The 26,021-nt window shown below is 38.2% G+C and overlaps 1 protein-coding gene across 4 annotated transcripts in view; it reads right to left on the bottom strand.

The window, feature by feature from the left end:
* Trank1 (tetratricopeptide repeat and ankyrin repeat containing 1) overlaps positions 1 to 26,021 on the bottom strand; it is a 113,550-nt gene that overhangs the window by 33,145 nt on the left and 54,384 nt on the right. For 3 of the 4 annotated variants that reach the window (XM_033756997.1, XM_010629675.2, XM_010629676.3), the window contains 4 exons: positions 18,192 to 18,362; positions 6,085 to 6,303; positions 4,238 to 4,414; positions 655 to 3,552 (listed from right to left, as the gene is read on the bottom strand). In XM_033756997.1, the coding sequence (XP_033612888.1) occupies positions 655 to 3,552; positions 4,238 to 4,414; positions 6,085 to 6,303; positions 18,192 to 18,362 (3,465 nt within the window). Of the gene's footprint in view, positions 1 to 654; positions 3,553 to 4,237; positions 4,415 to 6,084; positions 6,304 to 18,191; positions 18,363 to 20,668; positions 20,741 to 26,021 lie in introns of those variants that run through there. The other variant, XM_010629677.1, reaches the window with a different exon arrangement.

Raw genomic sequence — 26,021 nt, 5'->3', positions numbered from 1 at the left:
AGAAAAAATGTGAGATAATGAAAAGATGGAAATAAAGTGTTTGTAGATGGGGAGGGGAGGAGGGGGTGAAGGGAGGGCAGGGGTAAGGGGAAAAAATGAGAACCAAGACTTGTCATGTAGAGGTGCAAGATCCCAACAATGAATGTAACTGTACTGTATCCCTAAAATGTACCAATAAACTCAATTAAAGCTGAAAAAAAAGGGGACATAACTGAGATAAAAGTTAAAGGGGTCTGACTGTCTCTCATTACTTCCTGTTCCTAGCTTTATTGTTTCCCCTTGAGAGAAAAGCTGTGTTAAGGATTAATGGTTTGTAACTGGCATATTCCTTTACACAGATTAAACAGATACTTCCAAGGTATTTCAACAAAAGTTCTAAAGGCAATTTCATGTCATGGAAAACTTCTTAGGATCTAATTATTTAAAGGGCTATTTTTATGCAAACACATCTTCAATCATCAATTTATGACTGAGTAGTGGCAGAAATCATAAGATCTCTTGTTCCTGAGGGTATTTACCAATGAATTCCAAAAATGACTCTTATATAAGTTGGAAGAGCCTGACAACAGCTAGCCTACAATTTCAAAAGCAGCCTAAGGTCTTTGCCCAAGTGACCCCCCCACCCCTAACAGATAATCCCAAGCCTGGACATACCAGAGTGGGACCTGTAATTCTGATATAGCTGGTGGATCCTCTTGGGCTTCCGGACAACACATTGCTTATCTACAGTGCTTCTGCTTGCATAGTGGAAAAGGGAGCGCAGATCACTGAAGCGGAAGGCCACTCCTTTCATGATGCTTTGTGCTGTGTCTCCAGTGAGGAACATGGCATTGGGATCATTGATGCATTTCATCAGCAGTGCCAGTTCTGCTTGGGTGAAGTCCTGAATCTCGTCACCATAGAGCTCATGAATAGACCAGGGGAGCACCTTAAGCTTCAAAAGCCTCTGGGACAGGTTGTATAGAACATCTTCTTCATCAAAATAACCTTTCTGGGACCTGATCTGCTGATACAGACAGAAGAGGCTGTAGATCTCACGCCGATCTTCCTTGAAATTGGGGGACCGTTTCCTCCCTAATTTTTTATAAGCTTCCTCCGTAAGGCTCCCATGGGGACAGCTGAGGGCCTCAAAAGAACCCTTCAGAAAAGATTTTATTTCTTTCCAAATCAATGCAGGATTGTAGGAGGTTTTCCCTTTGGTCATTTTGGGCCATATCTCATTGGTGAACACCTCAAACGTAACATAGACCCGGGGATCACTGTCACCCGTACGTGTGTCTACAATTTTATCTTCCTCACTGTAATCCCCATCAGCCTCAGCCTCCTCTTCATCCTCCTGCCAATTGGAGATAGTCAAGTCTTCCTGTGTAGACCATCCTACAATGGTTCTTTTCAAGCTTCCATCTTCATTTCTTAGGAAAAAAGGTTTTGGCAGAGAGGCATCCAGCATAAGGAGGAGCTGTTTGGAAGTGACAAAGAGAGGAAAGTTTTCATCTCTTAGGTCCTGGAGTTTGTGAATATTAGGTTCCAGTGGTTTGTAGTGACCAGTGGACTTGGTAGACTTGGAAAGCTCGATAAAATTTCTTTGTACCTCCTGGCACAAGACGTGGTTCTTTGTCACAAAGATCTGATGCAAATGCTCCAGCTGATGAGGATGTTCAGACATACATCCTTCTGCCGCCTGGCTGACTCCAACTGCCTCCACATGGGCTCCCCCTGGATAGGCTTCACTCTCCTGCTTCTCTTCTGTGCAGTCTATTGTTTCTACTTCACTGGAACATTTCTCTTCCTCATCTTCCTCATCTCCCTCCCTAACTGGACCCTCTTTTCTAGGTCCCATTTCCAACCTTCTCTTTGGCCAGGTTTGCTTGGCCAGCAATGGGCTTCCTGCCTGGTCAGCTTTTTCCCAATAAATGTGGAATTTCTTCCACAACCTATACAAGCAACAAGTTGTCTTCCCAGTACCACTCCGCCCAATAAGGATGATAGGTTCCAGAGGCTTGGGGTTGAGGTGGATCACTGCATACTCAAGCTCACCCACTCGGAAGGGGTACTCCACTGTCACTGTCATATCATTGAGGATGTTGAAGGCCATGTTGGTGCTGAAGCTGTGGAACTTCATGATGTTATACTCTGTCTCTACTGCACTAGCTGGGGGAAAGTACTCAGGATCTTTACACTCCCTGCTCTTATCTGCCTCTGTGTCCTCCACGTAGCAGCGGGGTATACGTTTTTGGATTTTCTTGTTAGCTAACACTTGACCTTTATTGATACCCTTTAGCTTCTTGCGCAGGACACAGGACAAGCCCCGGTTATAGGCACTGCAGATGGCCGTGATAGAATCTGACAGTTTGCAATGATCTAAGACAATGTCCCAGATACGGATGATTTCTGTGTAGACCCTCCCTGATTTCTCCATAGAGTACGTGTTCTGCTCTGTAGCAATGATCTTCTCCGGGTTTTCACTACATCGAGGGGAGAAGTCAATAGCCAGCTCCCACAGCATCCGAGCCCCTTTGTCCAGCTTAGCTTCAAAGAGCTGGATATTTCCTTTCAGGTGCTTCAGTCGCTTCTGCAGACCATGGGTCCACTCCCCGTTCCCTAGCTGCTGGATAGCAAGGATAATTTTCTTCTTTATAACCTTAGTCATAACCTTACTGGACAGCTTCTTCAGCATTTCTGAAGTACACTCAATTTCCCAGGTCATGTTATCAAAGTCCTGGAGGCAGGCCTCGATCTCCTGCATGCTCAAGCTATCATAATCATCACTGCCCACCTTTCCTCTGTTACCAGTAGGAACAATCGGTGAAGCCCCAGTGCCTGCCTGAGCATGTCCTTCCCCTGCCTCGGAGACAGCAGGATTGCTCCCACTACAGTCAGAGATCCCCATACTCAGGGTATTTTGAAGTTTGTCTGTCTTTCCATCCATGCCAGCATCTACTTCCAGAGGCTCAGCATCCTGAGGATATTCCTCTGGGAAAGACATATCCAATTCAACATGCTGCATCAAAATTGTGATGTCTTGCACAAGACGGTCTCTCAGAGAGTGTGGCTTGGTGGCTTCTGGTTCCTGCCTGGTTACCTGGGAATCAGAAAGAATCTCCCAGCTGTCAGGAACTGTGCCTTCTTCAGAGAGGGTTCCCATAGAAGCTCCACCTGGCAGTGATTTGAAGGAATCCTGGGACTTGAGCTGAGATGTATGACCAGGAGCAGAAGACCTTGAGAGCTTCCCCAAAGGAGCAGCAGAGTCTTGTCGGCCCTTCCGCCTGTTGTCCTCCAGAGCTTTGTTCCAGGTCACAAGCAGAGCATCATTCTTCTTAATCCGATGCCGTACATCTTTGCCCTCTTTGTTCTTCAGGTTGAAGTTGATATTGAATTTCACCAGCAGTTCTATCAATTTCTTCATGCGCTTCAGCATGCCCTTTTGAAAGACGATGTGCATCAGTGTGTTTCCATCGCTGTCCTGGACATTTGGGTCAAGGTAGTAAAATTCGATTGGGTTGGCCAAGAATAGATCCAGCAGGTAGCTAAGGAAGTTAAAACCGATGTCAGCTGAAAGATAAACAAAATCCTATGAGTGTTGAGTTACTCTTTTCAGGATACCAGACCCTGGATTTGAGAGAGGTGTCAACCTGGGGCATCTCAGAGCTCTGCCATCCCCCAAATATCTGATACCCATCAAGTACCCCAGTGGTTCTCTACCAAGGGAGACTTGTTTCCTACAGGAAATTTGGCAATGTCTGAAGGTATTTTTGATTGTCAAAACCAGAAAGGTGCCACTGCAGCTAGTAAGTAGAGGCCAAGGATGCTGCTGACTTTTCTACAATACACAAGATAGCCCCAGACAACAAAGAATTATCCAGCCTAAAATCTTATAACCTTGAAATATTCTTTATAATATTACAAATTTCTGTAGTTCCTTCTGAAATAACCTTATGATATTTCTTTACTTCATTTTTATTGAAAATGGTATGAATAAATGGAAAGTATATGTTAGCGGCTGACAAGTGACTTTGGAATTTAAAAATCTTTAATATAACCACTATGGCTATTAACTATTGGTCACTTCTTCCTGATGATATGGGTAAGAGGCAGGGATATATGAGCAGGCCTAGCCAAGAAATGAGCCTTTTTCAGATCAATGGTTTTCCCCAATAGAAAGATCAAAAAGTACAGCATCAACTCTAATGTCTAGCTTCCCCCTCAAGGAAAAGATTGGTTTAAAATCAGGGCTTACCATTGATATCAAGAAAAATGTGGAGCGCTGCATGCAAAGGGGTATCACCTTCCATGAGAGAAATATCACGGGGGTCTGCACCCTTGGTCAAGAGAAGAAAAGCCAACTCAAACTCCTCATTTTTCAGGCACATAAGAATTGGCTTCTCCTGGCTCTCCTGGAGTCCTTCAGGCAAGGCTGGAAGAGGGGAGAAAAGAAAAGAAGGGCACTTGTAAGGTACAACTGGTACAGTACAGCATAGCTCACCTGAGGGGTCTGGGACTACTTCTGCCATTTAGATGCAAAGGAAGAGCTGATGCAGACCGCCCTGAGATCCTCCTATCACCACCCTTTCTGAGAGCCAAAGGTATCCCAGAGTCCTCAAGGTGAAAGGCCTGCTTCTTCAATGCCCTTCCCATGGGTCTTGCCCTTCTTACTTTTCTAGCCCCTCCTTTCCTTCCACCATAGGACCATAGTTCCCACTAAGCATTGCCCTAGAGTAAGGGCAAAGCAGAACAATGGGAATCTGAATATTTGCTTAATAACATACCTGACACACAGTTGTTGATCAGGACATGAGCACATTTCCTACATTCTCTGCTTCTATTAAGCTTCTACCCTCAATTGCTATCTCCCTTGACATGTCTTCACTGGCTTTTCTTTTAGTTCAGTGTACACAGGCTCCCTGCCCTTACCTGAAAGCAGCCCACCACCTGCTATAGATCTGCAGCCCTCCTCTACTTGCCTGTAGCAGCTGTGTATTTATTTACCTCTGGGGACTTGGTTCCTAGCACTTGATCCTAGGAGATGTTCTATAGTGCTTGCTGAATCAATGAATAAAACAAGAATACCATTATAGCAATAGCTGTTGAGCAAAGAAAGTAAACAGGGAAAGGGTTTGAAGAAATAAACAGTATAAGGCATTCCATTTACCTCCTGAAAGCTGGGGGTAGAGCCAATACCTTTGCACCATGTATGATATGGCACTTCGAGGGCTGAGAACCAATATGTTATTGCTCCCTATGAAGGGTACTTCCTCTTACATAGCAAAGCAAGCAGAAAACCACACAAGCAAGGTACTCCTCCAAAAGTCTGCATACATTTACTCATTTAACATTCAAACAGCCCTACGAAAGAGAAACTTAACGTTTCCATTTTATAAATAAGGAGATGAAGGCATAGACAGCATGCCCAAGGCCACATAGTTAATTAGTGGAGGCATGAGTTGAGATATGGGGGACACAGTGAGAAAGGGTTGGTGTTTCTAAATTATTTTTACAATGAAAACCAATCTAGCAAAATATCTGCACACTCCAGACACACAGTCATGTATGATTGTTCTCATTAAAACAACTAATGTTTCCACCCACCAATTACCTGGCTGTTTCTCTCAAATCCTAACCCATTAATTAGAAAGAATGCCACAAGAATTGACAAAAAGCCTCACAACATAGCGAATGCAGAGAAAAGTCTAACCAGAGGTTAGGTAGAGTTGAACACTGTGGGATAAACCAGAACCAAGGACCTCCTACATGCTTGATATTTCTCACACAAAAGAGAAACACAAAAGGGGAAAGTAGAATTCACAAAAAATGCAGAGTCCCTACAGGGTGATGGTGAGTATTTTAGAGCCCTCAATGATCAAAAAGCCTGCTGTGGCACGCATGCCATAGGTTTGCCATCACTGCTATAGGGCAACTCACTTATGGGGCATTAACCTTCACCACTTTTTCAAAATAATACAGGGGGAAAAATGAGACAGAACTTCATGGTGTCTCCAAAAGCAAAGAAAAGCCAGACAGTGGCTTAAACTCCCCAGCTAGATAACTGGGACAAGTCTCCATTGTCCTTAATCTAAACATTCTCACCTCCATTATCTATCAGGAGGCCCAAGAGCTGTGTCTTCCGCTGGTCCCAGGTTCTGAGGTGGGGGATGATGGCACAGATGTCCAGGTCCGAGAGGTCGCAGTCTTTTAGGAAGCAGTCTCCAAGTGGTGGCTCCTCATTTACTTTGCGGGTCAGCAGTAGCAGCACTTCCAGCCATTTCTTTCTTTTCAGCAATAACTTGATGAAGGTGTTGGCACAGTCTTGATTAATGTTAAAGATCAGGTCAGAAGAAATTTCTTCCAAAAATAAGAAAACAGCACTCTCCAAAAAAAAAAAAGCTCATATGATTTACCATCCTCCCCAACTACAAGTACAACCCAAAATATATACATAATTAACTTGGATTGTAGGTCAATACTTTCAAGCACCGGGGAAACTCTAAGCAAGTAATTAATTACTTTAAGCAAATTACTTAACCATCAATGTAAGCACTTGACCGCACAGGCTCTGGAGGAGGTTAGAAATACCCTGTGCAGAGCACAGGGCCTGGCTCCAGAGACAGAAGAATGATAATTGTGTCTGAAGGCAGAATACTTAGATTTAGTGCAAACACTTGAATCAGGAAAAAGCCTAACAAATTTTTCATATTGAGTATGCCCTGTTTAAAACACAACAAAATATAGAGAGATAATATAGAGTAAATAAAAAGTCAAGAGTTTTAAGGTAATAGTGAGAAAATAGTTTATCCCTCAATTCCTAGTTTTGTATCATAATATGTATTTCCTTCTGATCTTTGATATCTAGAGACAGGGTAATGGTGATCCCATTTCACAATGATGAGAATCTTAAGTGTGAAAACTTAAAATAGATCCTCAGTAAGTAGATTGCCACAGTTAGCAAATAAAAATGTAGGATTAAATTTGAATTTCAAATGAACCAAGAAAGTTTTAGTATAACTCATGCAATATTTGGGACATCCTTAAATTAAAAAGAAAATTATTGTTTATCTGCAATTCAAATCTCTAGAGCATTCTGTGTTTGTTCTGGCAATCCTAGCAGTTAGAAAGTAGGGAGAAAAAGCAGATGAGAAAAAAAAATCAAAGTTTACTAAATAAGGGCAACTTGATTTGCATTTGCTAGTTTTTGCTTCCCATCTTTTTCTAAATTTTCTAAAATGAATATTCATTTTAATATTTATTCATTTAAAATAAGAAGAATAAATATACAATAGTCTATCATCTTATTTTAACAAGGATGAGAACAAAAGTATAAAAGGCAAACTATTAAAATAGACATTTGTGGGCTGGGGATTTAGCTTAGTGGTTCGGTCACCTGCCTTGCAAGCTCAAGGACCCGAGTTCGATTCCTGGTACAGAAAAATAAATAAATATAAAATAAAATAGACATTTGCAAATTTTATTCCCCAGAATGTATTCACTTCTTTTGGTAATACCACACTTCCGCCTGTCAGCACTCTCCATTGAGGTATGGGCCAGCATATAAATAAGGCCAGAGCCAATCAAGACTATTTTTGCAACTACAGCTTTTGGTTCAGAGATACACACTGTGATCAAAAGTGAAGCCTAAGACTTTTGTTCAAACCATTGTGAGAGAGAAGAGTCTACAAGTCCAGAAATACGGGATAAACCAGAGGTTAGAGACCTGAATTTATTTCCACTGATAGTCTGAAATGAAAGCTGACCACAGGACAGCTGAGTGGAAAACGGGAGATAATAGGTACTACTGTCAATGGCTACATCCCTGTAGCCAACTCCGGCATTTCTGCATGAATATCAAGTCACTTTTTTTTTTTAACAATTAAAGCTAATTTGAGTCTATCATTTGCAATGGAAATAGTTCTAAATACTCCACCCTATACAAAGAAGAGAGAAAAAAATGAGTCAAAAAGAGTTCAATGGATCAGAGACCCCTCAACTGTGGAAGAGAGTTGTAGAAAGACTGTGAAAGATACAGAGCAATAAAACAGAGAAAAAAAAAGGGGACAGTAACCAGAGAAAGAAGAGCCCACAAGACACACACAATCTCCCACAGAAAAATAAAGCAAGCTCAGGAATGTAGATCGTAACACACAAAGAACACTGAAAAAGTAGCATTCCTATCTTGTGGCCTTCTATGAGATTCTGACCAAACACCAGTAAGTCAAGTTTTAGTTTCACAATCCTAAATAAGTATAAATGAGGACAGTCTTCATAGGTCATATGATATTAAGCTCAGAATCCAACAATGCCCTCTAGATTTGGTTTGCACAGAATATCTTCATCTAAAAGATCCCATACATGGTTGCCCCATACTAGAGTCTCATATGCCTTTTTTAGAAAGGGCAATTTGTGGGGGAGGTTTGAGACAGGGTCTCACTATGTAGTTGAGGCTGATCTGGAACTCACTATGTAGCCCAGGCTGGTCTCAAACTCACAGAGATCCTCCTGCCTCAGCCACCGGAGTGCTGGGATTATAGGCATGTGCCACCACACCTAGCTTAGAAAGGGCAATTTTAAATTCAAACTCACCGCCAACTCACCCTAACAGCTAAAAGGTATTACCATTTTATGAGCAAGATATTAGAGTATCCATTAGCTTTTTTAATTAATTTTATTGGTACATTTAAGGTATACAATATAATGACATTCATCATCGAAAATTTGCATCTTTACATAATCCATCTTGGTTCTTATTTTTTCCCCATTCCCCTGCCCTCCCTTCAACCCCTCCATTCCTCCCTTTCTACAAAGACTTTGTTTCAGTTTTTTCATTTTCTCATGTTAATTCCATACCCTTCTTTCTTTTCTCCTACACCTCTCCCACTTCCCCTTCCCCTTTGCACCTTTTCTTCCTATTTCATATTATCTATTTTATCTTATAAGATCAGTTCCCCGGATGAAGCAGGAGTAGTAAAACTGAACCTTAAAGAGGTAAATAACTGGTTCAAGGTCATAGATTTGGCACATGGCAGAGCCAAGAATCAAAAGTACAAGTTCAAGCCTTACATAAATTATCTATTGCATACCCTGAAAAGCATCTTTAGTTCCTTGGACTATGACTTCCTGTATTTTCTATAACATTGAGACATCTCAGTCTTACAAAATGCCAATTTTTAAACTGCTAAATTTCACCTACTTAGTGTTTCTAGAGTTTTCTACAGTTATCTGAAATTTGTCATCAAATTTTTTCTGGCAATTTCTCTATTCCTTCATAAAGAAAAAAAAATTGACATTTAATTCTATATAACCTATTTCCCAATAGTAGCCAGTATCTATAGGAGAAGACCTGTGTTATGTAAAAACCTATTGTGTATGCAAAGAGTAACCTAGCAGGATAAATGAAAAAAGAGTAACAAAGGTTACCACTGGGGATGGGCTTTAGGGACTAAAGTTCAGGCACTCATAACAGACTTCACTAAAGAATGTTCTGTGTTATCTAAATGCTTTACATGTAGATACATTACCTTTATTTTAAGAAATTAATTTTTTAAAATATTAGAAAAGTTTTGTTTTTGTGGTGCTGGGGATAGAATCCTGACCTCATGCTAAGCATGACTGCGAAGAATCCTGATTGCATGCTAAGCACACAGTCTTCCACTGAGCTACAACATCTCCAGCCCCTAGAAGAGTTTTAATGAACATAAATCATCTTTAGCACACTGAACATTGTGAAGAAAAATAACCTTGCAGAGAAGAAAAGAGGCACAAGAACCTCTGAACTACTTTCTGCTTCAGAAAGTTTTTATGCAATAAGTTCATGTACTGCACTATCTGCTCAGAGGTCTTCTGGAAAATGTCACTCTTACTAATGGTTCCATCACCATTGCTGAGTCCTGAAAAACACCACCAGGCAATGCTGCTGCATAGAGGTCACAGAGTGGTAGATGGAAAAAAAAAATAATAATTCTCTAACCCTCCATGTATTCACAGTCTTTGAGTATGACTGCAACTCTTCCAATCAAGAAATGGGGACTATTCCCATACCGACCAAACTTCCCTTGATTCTGGCCTGGCTTTATGACTTATAATGACCAAGAGACCATAGTGGACATGGTTTTAAGGTCAGTAACAGCCTGGACATTAGAAGCTTTGTATAGTTCTACTGGCCATGAGCACAAGCCCTGGCTAGCTTTACAGGGGATGAGAGACAAGTTATAACACAAAGGAATCAGCCCCTGAGCTAAACTGAGCCTGACAGTTATAAAAAAAACTCAGCCAAGATCAGCAAACACTGCACATACTTGAGAGTTCAACTAAAACTAATAACAACTCAAACAAAATTGCTGACATACAAATCAAGAGCTAAATAAATGCTTCCCTTTTTTAAGACACCAAACTTTAGGGTAGTTTGTTCAAGTAACTGATACAACAATTTGACGAAGGAACAGCAAGATGCAACTTAGCACAGTGGCAACATACAACTACATGCCAGCCACACAAACCTGTATGTCACAATGGCAAGTAGAAAAGTCCCAAGTTAAGTAAGCAGCTGTCTCTCTGTCCAAGGAAGATAAGATGACAACACCTTTGGTTCAATTTATTTAAGATCATATTACACACTCAAAAGTCATTCTTAGTTTTAACAGAATCTTACTGAACAATTAAGTGAACAAAACTATATATCCATTTTCTTACCAAATGAAAAGGATTCGGTTCTCAGTAGAAAGGCTATCACATTCTGAAGAGATGAATTCATGTACAATGTCATATTCCACCAGAGTAATACATTAAAAGAGCTAGACTATTTGAAAATGATAGAAAAATTTTGAAAGAATCCTAGGATCTATATTCAGATAGGTTCCCCAGCAGAAGACACTGAGTCAAGGAACTGTGTAAGGGGGAAGACCAGCAATGGAGTAGAGAAGCAGGATAGGAGTAGAAGATGAAATCAAAAAAGGTATGAGCCTCAGCATGGTCCAACAGGGGAGCTGTAGAGTAGATCACATCTAAGAACCACGCCCATGTAAGAGAAGGGAAACAGGGCTTCATAGTCTCATATCTATTAGTCACTAGCATCGCTTCTCAGCCTTTTGGCTAAGATCAAGTCTATTAGTCACTAGCTAAGTCTGTACTGGAAGGCTGGAGATTTCCAGGCTTTTCTGGTTTGAAGAAGGATGACCAGGCTCCAATGCTAGATGTGATGTTGCATGCCCATGATCCCAGTACTTGGGAGGCTGAGGCAGGAGAATTGCTGTAAGTTCAAGGCCAGCTTGAAGTACACAGCAACATCCTGTCTCAAAAAACAAAACAAAACAGACAAAAAAATCAAAACTCCATAAATCCAAAGACAATCCTTGAGAACAGGGCAATCCTTAGTTGTTGCATTTTCAAAGTGAAGGCACTCCAATATCAGGTAGCACACTAAAATGGTAAAAGGGACCCAGGGGCAAGGGAAGGGCAGGCATAGCTGTGACTTTATCTGATAAACCTTCTGCTACACACTTAGATCGCATTCCAACATATCAATTCAGAACACCAGAAACACACACACACACACACCAACTTTTGAGGCAAAAACGTTCACTGCCTTCTTATCAAGAGATCTTCAGGTACCAAATAGAAATTGGATCCACTTATAGCACCATATTCCAGAGAACAGAAAGTGGTAACCATTTTCCAAGAAAGGAACCATATCACCTGAGCTGGAAGCTCATCCTAAGATGGGAAACATGCAGGTGAGGTAACAATGCCTGGCTAGCACCCTGGACTATGCCTCCCACCTTCATTCTAAAATACAACAAAGCTCACAGTACACAAAATAATAGGACTTTTGGTAAAAGAACTTTCACTATCAAATTAATGAAGACTTGCTGCTTATCTCCCTGCATAATGCCATTCAAAGATTTTCAGAAAGACCATTCCTCCCCCAGGAAAATTCATATAAAACTCACATGAAAATGAACAGAAATGTACTAAGCTTGACAATAAAGATAATTAGATGTATCTATGTAATAAATAAATAAACATGATTACATAGTTTAGGCTTGTTAAGAAAGTAGTTATAGATTGAACTCCAACATTAAGTGCAAAAAAATCAGAGCATGTTATTAAGAACATAAAAATGCATAGAAAAATGCATAAAAGATCCTAAATAAGACAAATGGTGTCTCTAGGTAGAAAGGCTTGGAGTGGTGACTTGTTTATTTCACTCAACTTTTCTATTTTTTTTTTCTAAATTTCCTACAAGCTTAATGAGACAAAAGAAATACAGTATACACCCTGACACCCACCCTTACTGAAAATCCTTGTACGCTTGCTACATGACTTGCTCCCCCATTTGACCCTCATTTAATCAATATTACCTAGGTGACTGTACTTGTAATCTTATTGGTTGGTCATGGTTTTGCCCCACCTCATGCCCACCTTGTAATTTTCCATTGGGTCTTATAGTTTTGTAACACTTTGTAACTGCCTCACCACATGGCTTTGATATATAAAACATCTTTGAAAAGCGGGGTTATTGGGCAACCCTCTTTCCTGTCCCCCTTTTGTCTCTTTTAGACAGAAGCTTTCTTTCCCTCAATAAATTTTTCCTCTTAAAAAAAAAAAGAAATATAGGATATAAAGAACATAAAGTTGCCTACACATTATAATAAGACTTTTTAAAAGATGACTATTAACTAAATAATGACACTCAGTAAAAATATGCCAAAGCATGATTTCAATAACATTTTATACTATATTTTTCTATATGTTTATATTAAGTAGATATGTATAAGCAGATTTTAAAATAAAAATTAAATTGATCTTATGAAGTTGCAACAGTGACCAGAAATATTAGGAAATAGAAATAAATCATTTTAAAATGAGAGGTTTTGTTTTTGCTCAAAATCTTTCCTTCAAGCTATAAAAGACAAAAACATGTTTTATTACGCTCAACTTTATCAAGTTAAATTAATATATCCATCCATTTTTATAAAAGAAAATAATAATGTATAACTATAAATTCATGGGCTGGGTGTGGTGGCTCATGCCTGTTATCCCAGCACTCAGGAGGCTGAGGCAGGAGGATCACTGTGAGTTCAAGACCAGCCTGGGCTACACAGTGAGTTCCAGGTCAGTCTCAACAACATAGTGAGACCCTGTCTCAAAAAAACAAAAAAACAATTAACTATAAATGCACAGGGAAAGACTAAATGATCAAATCACAAACATACTTTATGGCAAGTATATTTATAAAAATTAATATTTTCTATCCTATATCTCATACATGTTTTTAATTAAAATATTGATTCAGAAGGGGATATGACAGACTTCTTTTAAGTCAATATCCCATGCTTGCATTAACTGAAAAGGTGTTATTTCTTGGGGTTTAGCATATTGTTGGATTGGATTTGAGCTCATTAGAAAAGGCAAAGCAGTGAATCAGAGAGATCACAATTATAAGATGAAGTCTCTAATCTTGTTCTTGGTCCCTAAGGAAAGAGCTGAACCACAACAGATACTAGAAAAAGTGGACATGTTGCCATCTGGTGGCAGCCATGAAAAGCAAATAAAAACAATTCTATAATCTTTTTTTTCTCTCTCTCTCTCATTGAGTTTACTGGTACATTTTAGGCATACAGTACAGTTACATCCATCAATGGGATCTTGTACCTTTACATGACAGGTCTTGGTTCTCATTTTTCCCCTTATCCCTGCCCTCCCTTCAGCCCCTCCTTCCTTCCCTATTTACAAATATTTTATTTTCATTTTCTCATATTTTTCCTTTCCCTTATTACCTTTCCCCTACCCTAGGATTAAAGCTTTGCTCCTCAAAGTTTCCCCTAACATTCCCTGGCACCTGGTAAGAAAAGCTGGTGAATCAAAAGATCTGTGTACATGTTAATGCTAACAAAGTTGATTTAGAGAACAGCAGAAATCTTCAGCAAGGTCCTTTATTTCTTAAGCTTTATTCTCACCTTGAGGTCAAAGGCAGTCCTACCAAAGATCAGCACCTTATTAAATGCGGTACAGATACCTTCAGAGAGAGCTAAGGAGAAAGCATCTTTACTTCTAGTCTGCACACTGGAGAATTCATTCATTCATTTAGACGCAAAAACTTGGATCCTAATGTTTATATTCAGTAAATATATAAAAGCAGATTTGAAATTAAAAATTAAATTGATCTCACGAGGTTGCAACAGGGCTCAGAAATGTTACTGAGTATACTGTACTCAGGACCAGTGATGTTTTTTATAAAAATCATCAAATCAAACTGTTTGGTCAAGAACGTGGGTCAAAACATCCTAGCAGCAGCATCTGTGCCTTCAATGGATGAAGATGGGAAGGAATTAAACTCATAAAAAAAAAAAAAGTAGATCTGTCTTCATTCCCATAGCCTGAGACCCTTTTCTTTGATACTCCCACCATCTTCTCAACTACTGCTGTGGATAGAAAGACTTTTTTGGAGAGCTAAACTCTAACACTACACTACACTACATGCAAGCCAGGCATGGTGGCACTTGGGAGGCTGAGGCAGAAGGATCTCTGTGAGTTCAAGACCAGCCTGTGCTACATAGTGAGTTCCAGGTCAGTCTCAACTACATAGTGAGACCTTGTCTCAAAAAAAAAAACAAACAAAAGAAAAAAAAAAGCACTACCCAACGCAGTGACCACTAATTTATTTACATGAAAGATCAATAAAATTAAAATTTCAATTCTTCATTTGAATGAGCCATACACTCTTTCACAGCTGAATACCCATATGTGACTAATGACTATCATAACAAATGTAGTAGGTATAGAACATTTCCATCATCTCAGAAAAATATATTGCATTATAGCTGGTCAAGAAAGATTCCCCAGAGCCAGAGATTTAACTCAGTGGTGCCGTTGCCTGCCTCTGCCTCACAAGAGCAAGGTCCTGAGTTCAATTCCTGAACCAAATAAACAAACAAACAAAACAGATTCCCCAGCCTCACTTTAGGTTTTACAGTTTGTACAATGGGCAAAATCATAGAAACAAATGTATGTATACAACTCTGTAGAGCCGTATGGACAAGTATAAGAACAGTAAGACTCAATGTATAACCTCATTTGGATATCATACTCAGAGACTGACTTCTATAAGCCCTCCCTAGCTACTATCATACTCTTCTTCCTTGATTTTTATCAGTTCTTTTTACTTCTAACTCAGTGTTTATCTCATTTTCAATATTCCTTTACCATGCAAGAAAATCCTCATGGTCCATGTTTTGGAAAGCTTTAAAATAATCAGAATTTGCACGATTCTGTTAATAAGTACTGGGGGCTGTAGGCTTGACTATATCCACTGCTATCACAGGCTACCTGGTAAAACAAATGACATGCCTGAAATGGTGCACATTCCTCTTATGCTTTTCTGTCAAGCAAATACAGATGAATTTTAATGAGTAAAAAGAAGATAGGTGAGATTCTGATGAGTCTCTTCTCTGGGTTCCAAATCCTGACTCAGAAGATGCAGTATATTTTGTTTTTAGCAGATATTCAAAAATTCCATTTTACAAAGAAAATAAAAATTTAAAATCTAAAAACTAAACAAAGAACATCATGCTAAAGACTAAAATGCTAAATATACACATTATTCTGAAAATTAATAAAACAAAATTTTGCCAAGAAATCAGACATTTCCTTTTGGTGGTCCTTTTTGTTTCTTTATTTTGGAGACAAGGTGTTGCTATGTAGTTCAGGCTGGCCTTAAACTCACTATGAACTCAGGCTAACCTCAAACTTGTGGTGATCCTCCTCCCTCAGCCTCCCAAGTGCTGGGATTATAGGTATGCACTGTTGTATTTTAAAACCTAGATATTAAATGGCAAAGTAACCTGTTTAGTTTACTTTAAAGTTTTCAAATTCTAGAAACCATTTTGAAACTAAGATTATAAACACAAGCTCTCATAAGTTCTTTACAATGCTTTGTTAGTTACACCACCTCACAGAAGAAATCACAATTTCTTAAAACAAGGTCATTTAAAAACTAAACATAACATATCATATCTTGAAAAGAACATCTATGAAAAAAAGAAAACTGCAAGTACATTTCTTTCTCCTCATTATCTTGGCCTCATGGAAACAGAAGACATTTAAGTAAAAATTAAAGCACAAGTGGAGAAATGCCAGTTAAATGAAAAGCAGTTTCAATATCCTCCACATAAGACTTTTCTGACTTTGTCAATTGCAATAATCCCATCAACAAACTCTCTATACCCCAACATACATCCTCTAAAGGCTGCATTCATGTAACTATTCAAGGGAGGAAGTGTTTCAGGAGAAACAAATTTAAATAATTCCAGGATATGTGCCCTATTTCAAAAGTATCAGTCAATCTAGTCCTTCATTCATTCATAGATGTAAATGCCCAAAGATCATAAGATGATCAGGAAAAAGCAACAGCACAAGAGAAAAGCAAGAGAAGAAATCAACTAATCCCAGAAGTAACAAACAATTCAGGGACGAGAAGAGAATATTCTTTAAATATATATAAATATAATTAATATCGTTAAATGCAATGCTAGAAGATGCAGCAAATGCAAAACAAGAATAAGCTGCTGTAATAAAAAACAGAGCAAGAAAGGATTCTTAGAAACTAAAACTGGTTTTCCATATTTAAAAAAATGTAGCAACAGATAAACTGAATTATAAAAGGAAAATTTAAAGATCTGAAAATTAAAAGGAAGGTAGAAAATATTTAGGAAAAGAAGAGAGACATATTCAAGAAGCTCAGCCTCTTAACAGTAGTGGCAAAGAGCAAAAATTAGAACAGGTAATTTTCCTAAACTAGTAAAGACAGATTGAAAGGAACCAGCATGTGCCAAGAAAAAAGAACAAATAAAGGTCTACATCAGGAGGCACGCCAAGGAAATCTCAGAATTCAAAAACAGAGAAAATTCTAGAAGAGGAAAGACAGACTAACATCAGACTTCTGATCAGTAGCAATGGGGACTGGAAAGCAATTTCTTCAAAGGTGTAAGTAACAAGGTTATATAGCACATTTCATAAATCTAAAGATCCATGCGGATGTTTGAATACACCAAAAAAGGCTGCCATTAAACTAAGGCATAACAGTATTTGTAAAACATATTCCAATTACAAAGATGAAAATGTGGGGAGAAAGTATAAATTACTATTGATGAAATACAATGCCTATGCCCAAATAAGTTATTAATTGGTGTGAGAATAAAATAAAGACATTTTCCAAAACAATGAAAGTCTAGCTATCTATGCCTCCTCCAAAAGCTTCCTTGAGTCAGTATTCTAGCAGATCAAGAAGGAAATCTATGTAGATAACATCAACCACAAGAGTGATATACAAGTACAAAAACTGCAGGAAGCATAAAAATACATGCATGTTTCATCAAACTGGCATGCTTAAGAGTACATCACATTGAAAAAGAAAACATTTACTGATTTATTTCTTTGGGTTCAGCTACACTCATAGTTGCAGAAAGAGTAATATATACCAAGAGATGGAAGTAGTAGGGAGAGAGGGGAGGAGAGGGGAAGAGGATGAAAAAAGAATTAAGATGTGTATATACATGTACCAACTCCCCATAAGGAATGTAATCATTACTTACTAGAAACATACACCAGCAAAAAATAAAAATTTTAAAAGTAACATTTATATAATCATACTACCATGTAAATGCAACCCACTAGTTTTCAATGTTTAGAATCAATTTACAGGTGAATCAGGGAAAAACTTAAGAAATATAGTTAAGAAATGGAATGTAAATGATAACAAATGACAGTATCAGATAAAATTCAGCAAGTAATACTGACAGTCTAGCAACTCATATTATATAGCAGAATGTCAACAAAGGCTGCCTCAAATTAACAAATCAAGAAATAAAGATATATCTTAAATTGCTTTCAGTGATTAAGTAAGCTTGATTTCTGTTCTCTATTATTATGTGTGATTTTTTTTTCTTTTTTCTGTGCAATTGAATAGAAAAAAATTATCCATACTGTCTAAAAGGGGACCTGGAAAAGTTCCTATAACACTGTAGATGCTTGCTCAATAAGAGTTATCTCATTCTTTCCTTCCAAAAATGCAAATAAGTTTCCTGAACATTGTGGAAGAAATGTCTGACTTCATTCTATGTATACCAAAAAGAGACAAACTGATTTGTATCTAACTTCACATAGTCAGTTTTATCTGCCCCTAAAAAGTTAATTTACTAGAACTGTACCTGATAAGTCCTTAGAACTTGCAGCCAGCTTTTCCAAGTGACTGTTGATTTTCTCAATGGCTCTGAAGTTCTTATTCCTCTTCAGGACATCCACAGCAGACCGAGACTGTCGATCCAGCAGAGTGGGGTCTGCCCCAAAGTGGAGGAGCATCTGCACATCCTCTGTTTGTCCTAGGGCAGTCCAAAATGAGAAAGTATTGCCATGGCTCCTTCCATAAGAAGACATTCCCATGAGTCCTCTTCCTCCCGGGGCAAAAGAACCAGGACTGCTCTATTTAAGGGACCTAAACTGCCAGCTTCAGGCAGTCCACCTAACTCCCCAAAGCAAGGAGTCCTAAGTGGAGTGGGAAGGACAATAGCTTTTAAGAGGTTCAGAAGTGTGCTCCTCTCTACCTTTCTCCCCTCTCCTAGGCAACAAGCAAGGAAAGGGGAAATCTGGTTACCAGGCAACAGTTACAGCTATAAGGATAAGAGCAAGCTGTGACTTCAGATTTCTTTATTCCCTGGAGAATTGTTCCAGGAAAAAAAAATGCCTTTTTGAGGACAGGAGGAAAAAAAGTGGCAATTGCTTTGGCATCAGGCTTTTTCTGTTGTTGCTGCCATTGTGACCACCAACACTCCCAAGCCCAACCCTCCCTTTACTGCTCTGATGTATCTATTTGCCAAGCATCAAGGTGTTTCTGTGATCACAGATGCAACAGTTTTCAGAATGGAACAGATATATTCCTGGGGATGCACAAAGACTTATACAGGCACAGAGAGTTAAATCAATGCTTGGCTTCCAACTTACATACATAATCTTTAGTAAAACTCACTGCCTGGCAAGGTGTCTTGTTCCAAATATCCTGCTCATTGCACCCCCCCCACTACACCCACATAGTCACAAATGCTATCTCTCCCTTTCCAAAGATTAAAAAACTCACACTTCTTACCCATGGAGAATCTTGCTGTGGTAGGCAAAATTCTAAGCCCCCAAGATTCCTGACCCATGGTATATACAAGCTTTCTCCCAGTTATTCAATCAAATATTAATCTAGGTGCTGCTGTGATGAAACTCCACAAATGTAAATAAGGTCCCTAATAAATTGATAGAGATTATCCAGGTGGTCTGGACCTAATTATGTAAGTTCTAAAGGTCAAAGTTCTAGAGATCAGAGGGAAATGGATGTTGTTTTAAGCCACTATGCTTATGGTAATCTGTTAAACAGTATACAAAACTAATACAATCACTACAGTATACTGTTTCAAAGGAAATAAAAGCTCCTAACCTACAGGGTATTAATCTAGGGACAATTGAAACTAACTGATGTCTGCAAAGCACCTTTTAGAAACCACTGCAAAGCCAGATGTGATGGTACATGCCTTAAATCCTAGAATTCAAGAAGCTTAGTCAGGATTGCTGTGCCAGTAGGATTATAAGGCCAACCTGGGCTATTCAGGGACTTGTCAAAAAAAAAAAAAAAAAAAAGCCTGCATTCCATCCCCCACCGAAGTACCTCCCAAAAGCCAAACTACATTCGAAAGTATTTTTTGTGAGGGGAGGAGGGGTACTTTGAGCCCAGAACTTTCACATAGAGCTATATTCCCATCCCTTCTTTAAAATTTTTAAATTGGGGGGCCAGGTATTTAGCTCAGTGGTTCTGCCACCTACCTTGCAAGCGCAAGGACGGGAGTTCGATCCCCGGTATAAAAAAAAAAAAAAAATTTTTTTTTTTTAATTTTGAGACGAGGTCTCGCTAAGTTGCTTAGTTACCACCGTGCCAAGCCCAAACTTTACATTTAATGATTATAGAAATGTTCACTATATTTATGTTTTGATTAACTCTATAATAATTTCAGTCATAATTCAATCCAAAAAAAAGTAAACCTTGCTGCCTTAAAATTAAAAAAAAAATGTGGTTGTTTTTTTGAGTACTGGGATGAACTCAGGTCCTCGCGCTTGCGAGGCAGGCTGCGGAACCACTGAGCTAAATCCCGGCCCTGTTTTAAGAGAACTTTTATGCCAAAAGAATTATCACTAGATGACCAATAAGACGTTCAAGCACAAAATATAGGGAAAACATCTTTTAAAAAGTGAACGGAAAACATCCAAAAACAGGAACATAAAGGTGAATATTTTTTACTAAGTGCTTGTCTAGCATTTTAAAAATGGATGCCGAAGGATACGAAATCACTGTGGCTTTTACATTCTGTTATATACAAGTAAGTAACAGTTGTATTTTAAAATATTAATTTGCACATAAAAGGGTAATTTAGACTCATAGTTTAAAAATTCCAGATGTCAACTCAAAAACATGTAAAGAGGTACATGTTTTCAAAATTATTTAAGGGTATGAGGAACCAAAATTTGAAGACCACTGACAGACTTTTTTTGCGGGGATGGGGGAGGGGGCTGATTAGTATTCATTTCCTCTCTTTTCTGAGAACAGCCACTCATTTTTATTTTGGAAAAGCACCTCTTGCCATTCTCGGCTTACCTGACATCATGAAAGTAAAACGTAGACACACACAGGTCTGTCACTACCACATCTTCTACCACTACTCCTACACAGGGCCAAGCGTTCTCTGTCCCTTCACGCACGCTGAAGGTTAACATGTGACCAGAATTTAGCCAATCAGATCATTCTACCCTTCTATTGGTTCCATGGAAGACATGTGACTAAAGTCATGTCAATTAAACATACTGGTTGGAATTTTACTTAAGTATTGAAAGGAGATACCCTCTTTGGCTTGGACTGATAGACAATGAACAAAGAAATCTGTAAAATTGAGAGCAAAGGGCAAAGTGAACAAAAAAAGGAAGACAAGAACCTATAAAAGTGTTTCTTTATATGTTATTTTTTTCTTCACAGAAAAAGATACAAAACTGGTTTTAAATGTAAAAAAGCTCAAACTCACAAGTAAGCACTATAGAGATATACAAATTAAGACAACACTGAAGTAACAATTCTTATCTATCAGACCAGAAAAAAGCGTTAAATATGATGACAAATTCTGTTGGTAAGTCTGTGGGGAGAGAAGCACTCTCATACACTGTGGTAATTAAATTGATGCAATCCTCCTACATGAAAACTTGATAATATCTAACAAATCTACATATGCACTATGCCTAAGAATTTGTATGAAGAGATTTCCAGGATATACTGTTAATGAAATAAAAAAGCAAAATGCCAAAGAATATCTATATGACTCCATGTAACGAAGACATAATAAAATACACATTTATCTGTTCACTATTACAAAAGAAATACAAAGAGAAAAGCCTGAAATTAAAGAAATTGATTATCTACAGATAGTCAAACAGAAGGGAGAAATGGAATTGAGGGTGGAGTAGAGCACGGAAAAGGAGAAATACTTTTTCTAAGTGTATCTTTTTACAAAGTTCAGGTTCCTGGAACCCCAAAGTCATGTTTCACATGCCCTTCACATACCCTAACTCTATGCCATCAAAACCAACCAGGATGTGAGGAGAATCCCAAAATGTAAATCAAACACTAAAAAAAAGCCCAGGCATACTACATATGACTAATACAGTCATAGTAAAGTAGGTAAGAGAGGAAAGAACAGCATCTTTTCTGAATTTCCTAAGGAAAAAGACAAAAAGGCTGAACAAAAATGAATAAATATCTAGTCAGTTAATATTTTTTCACAGGAGTAATGAATTTGAAAGTCTAAAGCTCATAGAAGTATAGCACAAATAACAAATGTTACAAATTTTAAAATACTAAATGACCATGATGCTGGACTGCAATCTGATGTACCAGCAGAAGCCATGATTTTTAATATAAACATATGCAGACAAATACAGTAAAATATATGTGGGTAATCATGCTTTAGTTTATACAAATGTATGCCCTAGCTGTATCTACTAAGAAGTCCTAGAAAAATAAAACCTTAGTTAACAATGTCATGTGTGTTACCAGATTTTTTTCTATGCCAGTGATGCTGAACCTTTCAGAGACCAAGAGCCCAAACTGCAACCCAAAACCCATTTATTCATCACAAAGTTCCAATACTTCAATGAAACCTGAATATTGAGATTTTAGTTTAGAAAAAACAATTCATACATTAACATCTTTTGTCTTAAAAGAAAAAACAATAACATTCATGCCATAGGTTCACCACCATTGTTCTATGCCGTCTCAACTATAGTAAGCAAGGATCCTCATGGAAATGGTTGATTCTAGGGCTGGGACAAAGCTCATTTAAAATGAACCTAAAGCATCTTATGGTGCTAGAAAGTAAGAAAAGTACTCAAGAATTGATGGAGAGCCAGACATGGTAGTACACACCCAATCCCAGATATTCAGGAGGCTATGGCAGGAGAACACAAGTTCAAGGCCAGCTGAGGCAATTTAGCAAGATCCTGTCTCAAAACAAACAAAAAAAGGTTGGTAGAACACTTTCCTAGCATGCACTAGGCCCTGCACAAAAAAAAAATGGAGGAAACACAGAGGCTAATCTGAAAGAGTGACTCATGGCTAAAGGTAGAGCTATGTGAACAGCAAAAGCAATAATGATGGTGTTGGATTGTAGGCTATAGACTAAAATAAATATCCAGGAGTCTATATTGTAATAATTCAATAACTGATTAATAAATACTCAGGGGGAGCAGGAACAGCTCTTCATTACAAAAAAATCCAAGCAATAAAGAAGAATAAAGATGAAACTAATAGTCATTGTCAAAATCACCTATACTATATACCATATGTACAATATTTACCCTGCAAAAGTTTTAAGAGAAACAGGGTTATTTGCAGAGTTTCAAAATATTTCTTCCAAGATATTTATTAACTGCAATCAGAAAGACAGTAACTTCACAGTGGAGAAATCCCACAGATCACACCTTAACCAGTAACTCAAAGTTAACATCATGACATGTTGATATCGTGAACTCCTTGATAGAATACACTGAAAATACAAAATAATTTCTCCAATATTCTTTTTTTTTTAAGACAGGGTCTCACTATGTAGTTGAGACTGACCTGGAACTCACTATGTAGCCCAGGCTGGTCTCGAACTCACAGAGATCCTCCTGCCTCAGCCTCCCAAGCGCTGGGATTACACACCCAGCTTCTCCAATAGTCTTAAGAAAAATATATAACTTCATTCTACTCACAAGAAAACAACAAAAAAATCCAAATTGATAGGCAGTCTACAAAATAACTGACCAACATTGTCCAGAAGGATCAAGGTAGTGAAAGACAAGGAAATAAGAAATAATGATGAACTGTTACATATTGGGAGAGAAACAGTATAAGAAGCTGAATGAGGGACACAGAAAAACAATTTTGCTAATTTTTCTGGTAGTCCAAAATAAAAAGGATTTTAAATAAAAGGATTAGTTTTCCTGATGAAAAAAAGGATGAGGTTAAGGAGAAAGAGAAGGAAGGAGGACGCAAAACTTGCAAGATTTATGAGTCCTTATTCTGCCAAGAATGTGGAAGGAGCCCAACATGAAGAATGGGCCTTCTCTTCACTTCACAGTTATTCTCTCAACTTTTAGAAAGTTAAAAAGGTTTCTGCGTTTATTAAGAAATAGTGTAAACCTAGGCTGTTAAACACTATTAGGAGAGCAAACATCTGCCTTATGGGAGTTCCAGAAGGAAAAGAGAAGGGGAACAGCATAGAAAAGTCTAGTCAAAGGCCTAGGATTTAGCTCAGTGGTTCCACTGCCTGCCTCACAAGCACAAGGTCCCGAGTTCAAGTCCCGATACAAAAAAAAAAATCTAGTTAACAAAATGATTTCAGAAAACTTTTCAGATCTCAAGAAAAATATGAGTGCCAGGTCCAGTAAGCTCAAAGGAACCCAAATATACTTGGCCAAAAAATAAACACACAGCCGGGTAATAAGCTCAGTGGTTCTGCCGCCTGTTTTGAAAGTGTAAGGTCCTGAGTTCAATCCCCAGTACTCCCCCAAAAAAATACAAAAACAAAACACACACAAACAAAAATCTTTTGCGAGACAAATTATACTCAAACTATCAAAAATATTTGACATGACAAAGGAGGAATCCCCATTAGACTAACAGCAAATTTCTCAGCAGAAACTATACATTTGAACAGAATGAGATGATATATTCAAAGTCCTGAAAGAAAAAAATTTCTGACTGTGTTAGCATTTCATCACTGTGACAAAATACCTGAGAAAAGCAACTTAAAAAAACAAAAGATTTATTTTAGCTCACGGTTTCAGACCATGGTTGTCTGGTTCCAGTGTTTTTAGGCCTGTGGTAAGGCAAATATCATGGACAGAAGGGCCTGGTAAAGAAAAGCTCCTCACCTCATGGCAGCCAGGAAGCAAAGAGAAGGCCAGAAAGGAGAGGTCCAAGGACAGTGTGTCCAAGGTTATAATTTTATGACCCACTCCCTTCAACTAGGCCCCACCTCACAAGTTTCCATAACCTCCCAAAAATGCCATCAAATTATGAATCCATCAATGGACTAATCCACTGGGGGGACATTTCATAGCCACAATATAATACTGACTAAGAATACTAAGATCCAGAAAAGCTCTCCATCATACATGACAAAGACTTTCCAAAACAAGCAAAAGCAGAGAATTCATCACTGTCAGATGGGCCCTACATGAAATGCTTAAAAAGTCCTACACTAGAAGCAAAACGATAATGACCATCGTGAAAAACAGTAGCACATAAAACTAAGATACACAAAAGAGAAAAAAGAATCAAGCCTTATCATACAAAACACCACAAAAACCACAAAGATGAACAAGAGAGGAAGGAAAAACATATACAAAACAACTAGAAAAAAATTCACAGAAGAGCATATCTTTGTTTATTGATAATAAGCCTGAATATGAATGGATTAAATTCCCAAATTAAATGATTTTGGCTGGCTAACTGAATTTTTTTAGAAAATATGGGCCAGGATTTAGCTCAGTAGTGCCACCGTCTGCCTTGTAAGTGCAAGGTCCTGAGTTCCATCCCCAGTACCAAAAAAACAAAAACAAAAAAAACCTAGACCCATGTTATGCTACCTACAAAGAAATTCACTTTGCAAAACATGCACAGATTAAAAATGGAAAACAAAACAGCTCTGTATATCAGATGAAGTAGACTCTAAGTCAAAAACAGTAAAAAGAGACAAAGCTGACTATCTAATGATAAAGAAACCAATTCAAGATGAGGAAATAACCACCGTAAATATACATGCATCCAACATCAGAACACCCAATTACATAAGAAAAACATAATAAAATCTGAAACAAGAACTGATTCTAGCACAATAGTAGATGAGGACTTTAATATCCCATTTCCATCAGTAGACAGATCTTCTACACAAAAAATCAACAAAGAAACATCAGAGTTAAACTATACTATAGACCAATTGGACCTAACAGGCATTTACAGTTCTGTTTCATTCAACAGCTGCAGAATACACATTCTTCTCTGCATGTGGAATGTTCACTATTAGGCCACAATACAAGTCCCAACAAATAAAAAAATAAAAAAATCATAGCATGTATCTTCTCTAGCCTCAATGGAACATGCACAAGGTCCTCCTGGGTTCATTTCCCAATGTCACAAAAAAAGAGAAACTTTAGAAAGCACAAAATACATGGAAATTAAACAATTTTCTCTCCTTTTTTATTAGTATACAGATCAATGGGTTTTGTTTTGGCAGATTCATACATGTATGCAACATCTTTTGACTATGTCCATCCCCTATTAACACACTAACCATCCTGCCTCACCCTACATTCCCTTCCTCGTCTCTAATAATGCCTAGCATAAATGGATTTCTAGACACCTGTAACCTACCAAAATTAAACCATAAGAACAGGGCAACTCTGAAAAGACCAGTAGT

The sequence above is a fragment of the Fukomys damarensis genome, unplaced genomic scaffold (genome assembly GCF_012274545.1).
Source record: "Fukomys damarensis isolate Sample0158 unplaced genomic scaffold, DMR_v1.0_HiC HiC_scaffold_28, whole genome shotgun sequence".
Classification (NCBI taxonomy): Eukaryota; Metazoa; Chordata; class Mammalia; order Rodentia; family Bathyergidae; genus Fukomys; species Fukomys damarensis.
The sequence above is the reverse complement of the archived record's forward strand: the minus strand, read 5'-3'. Positions and strand labels throughout refer to the sequence as shown.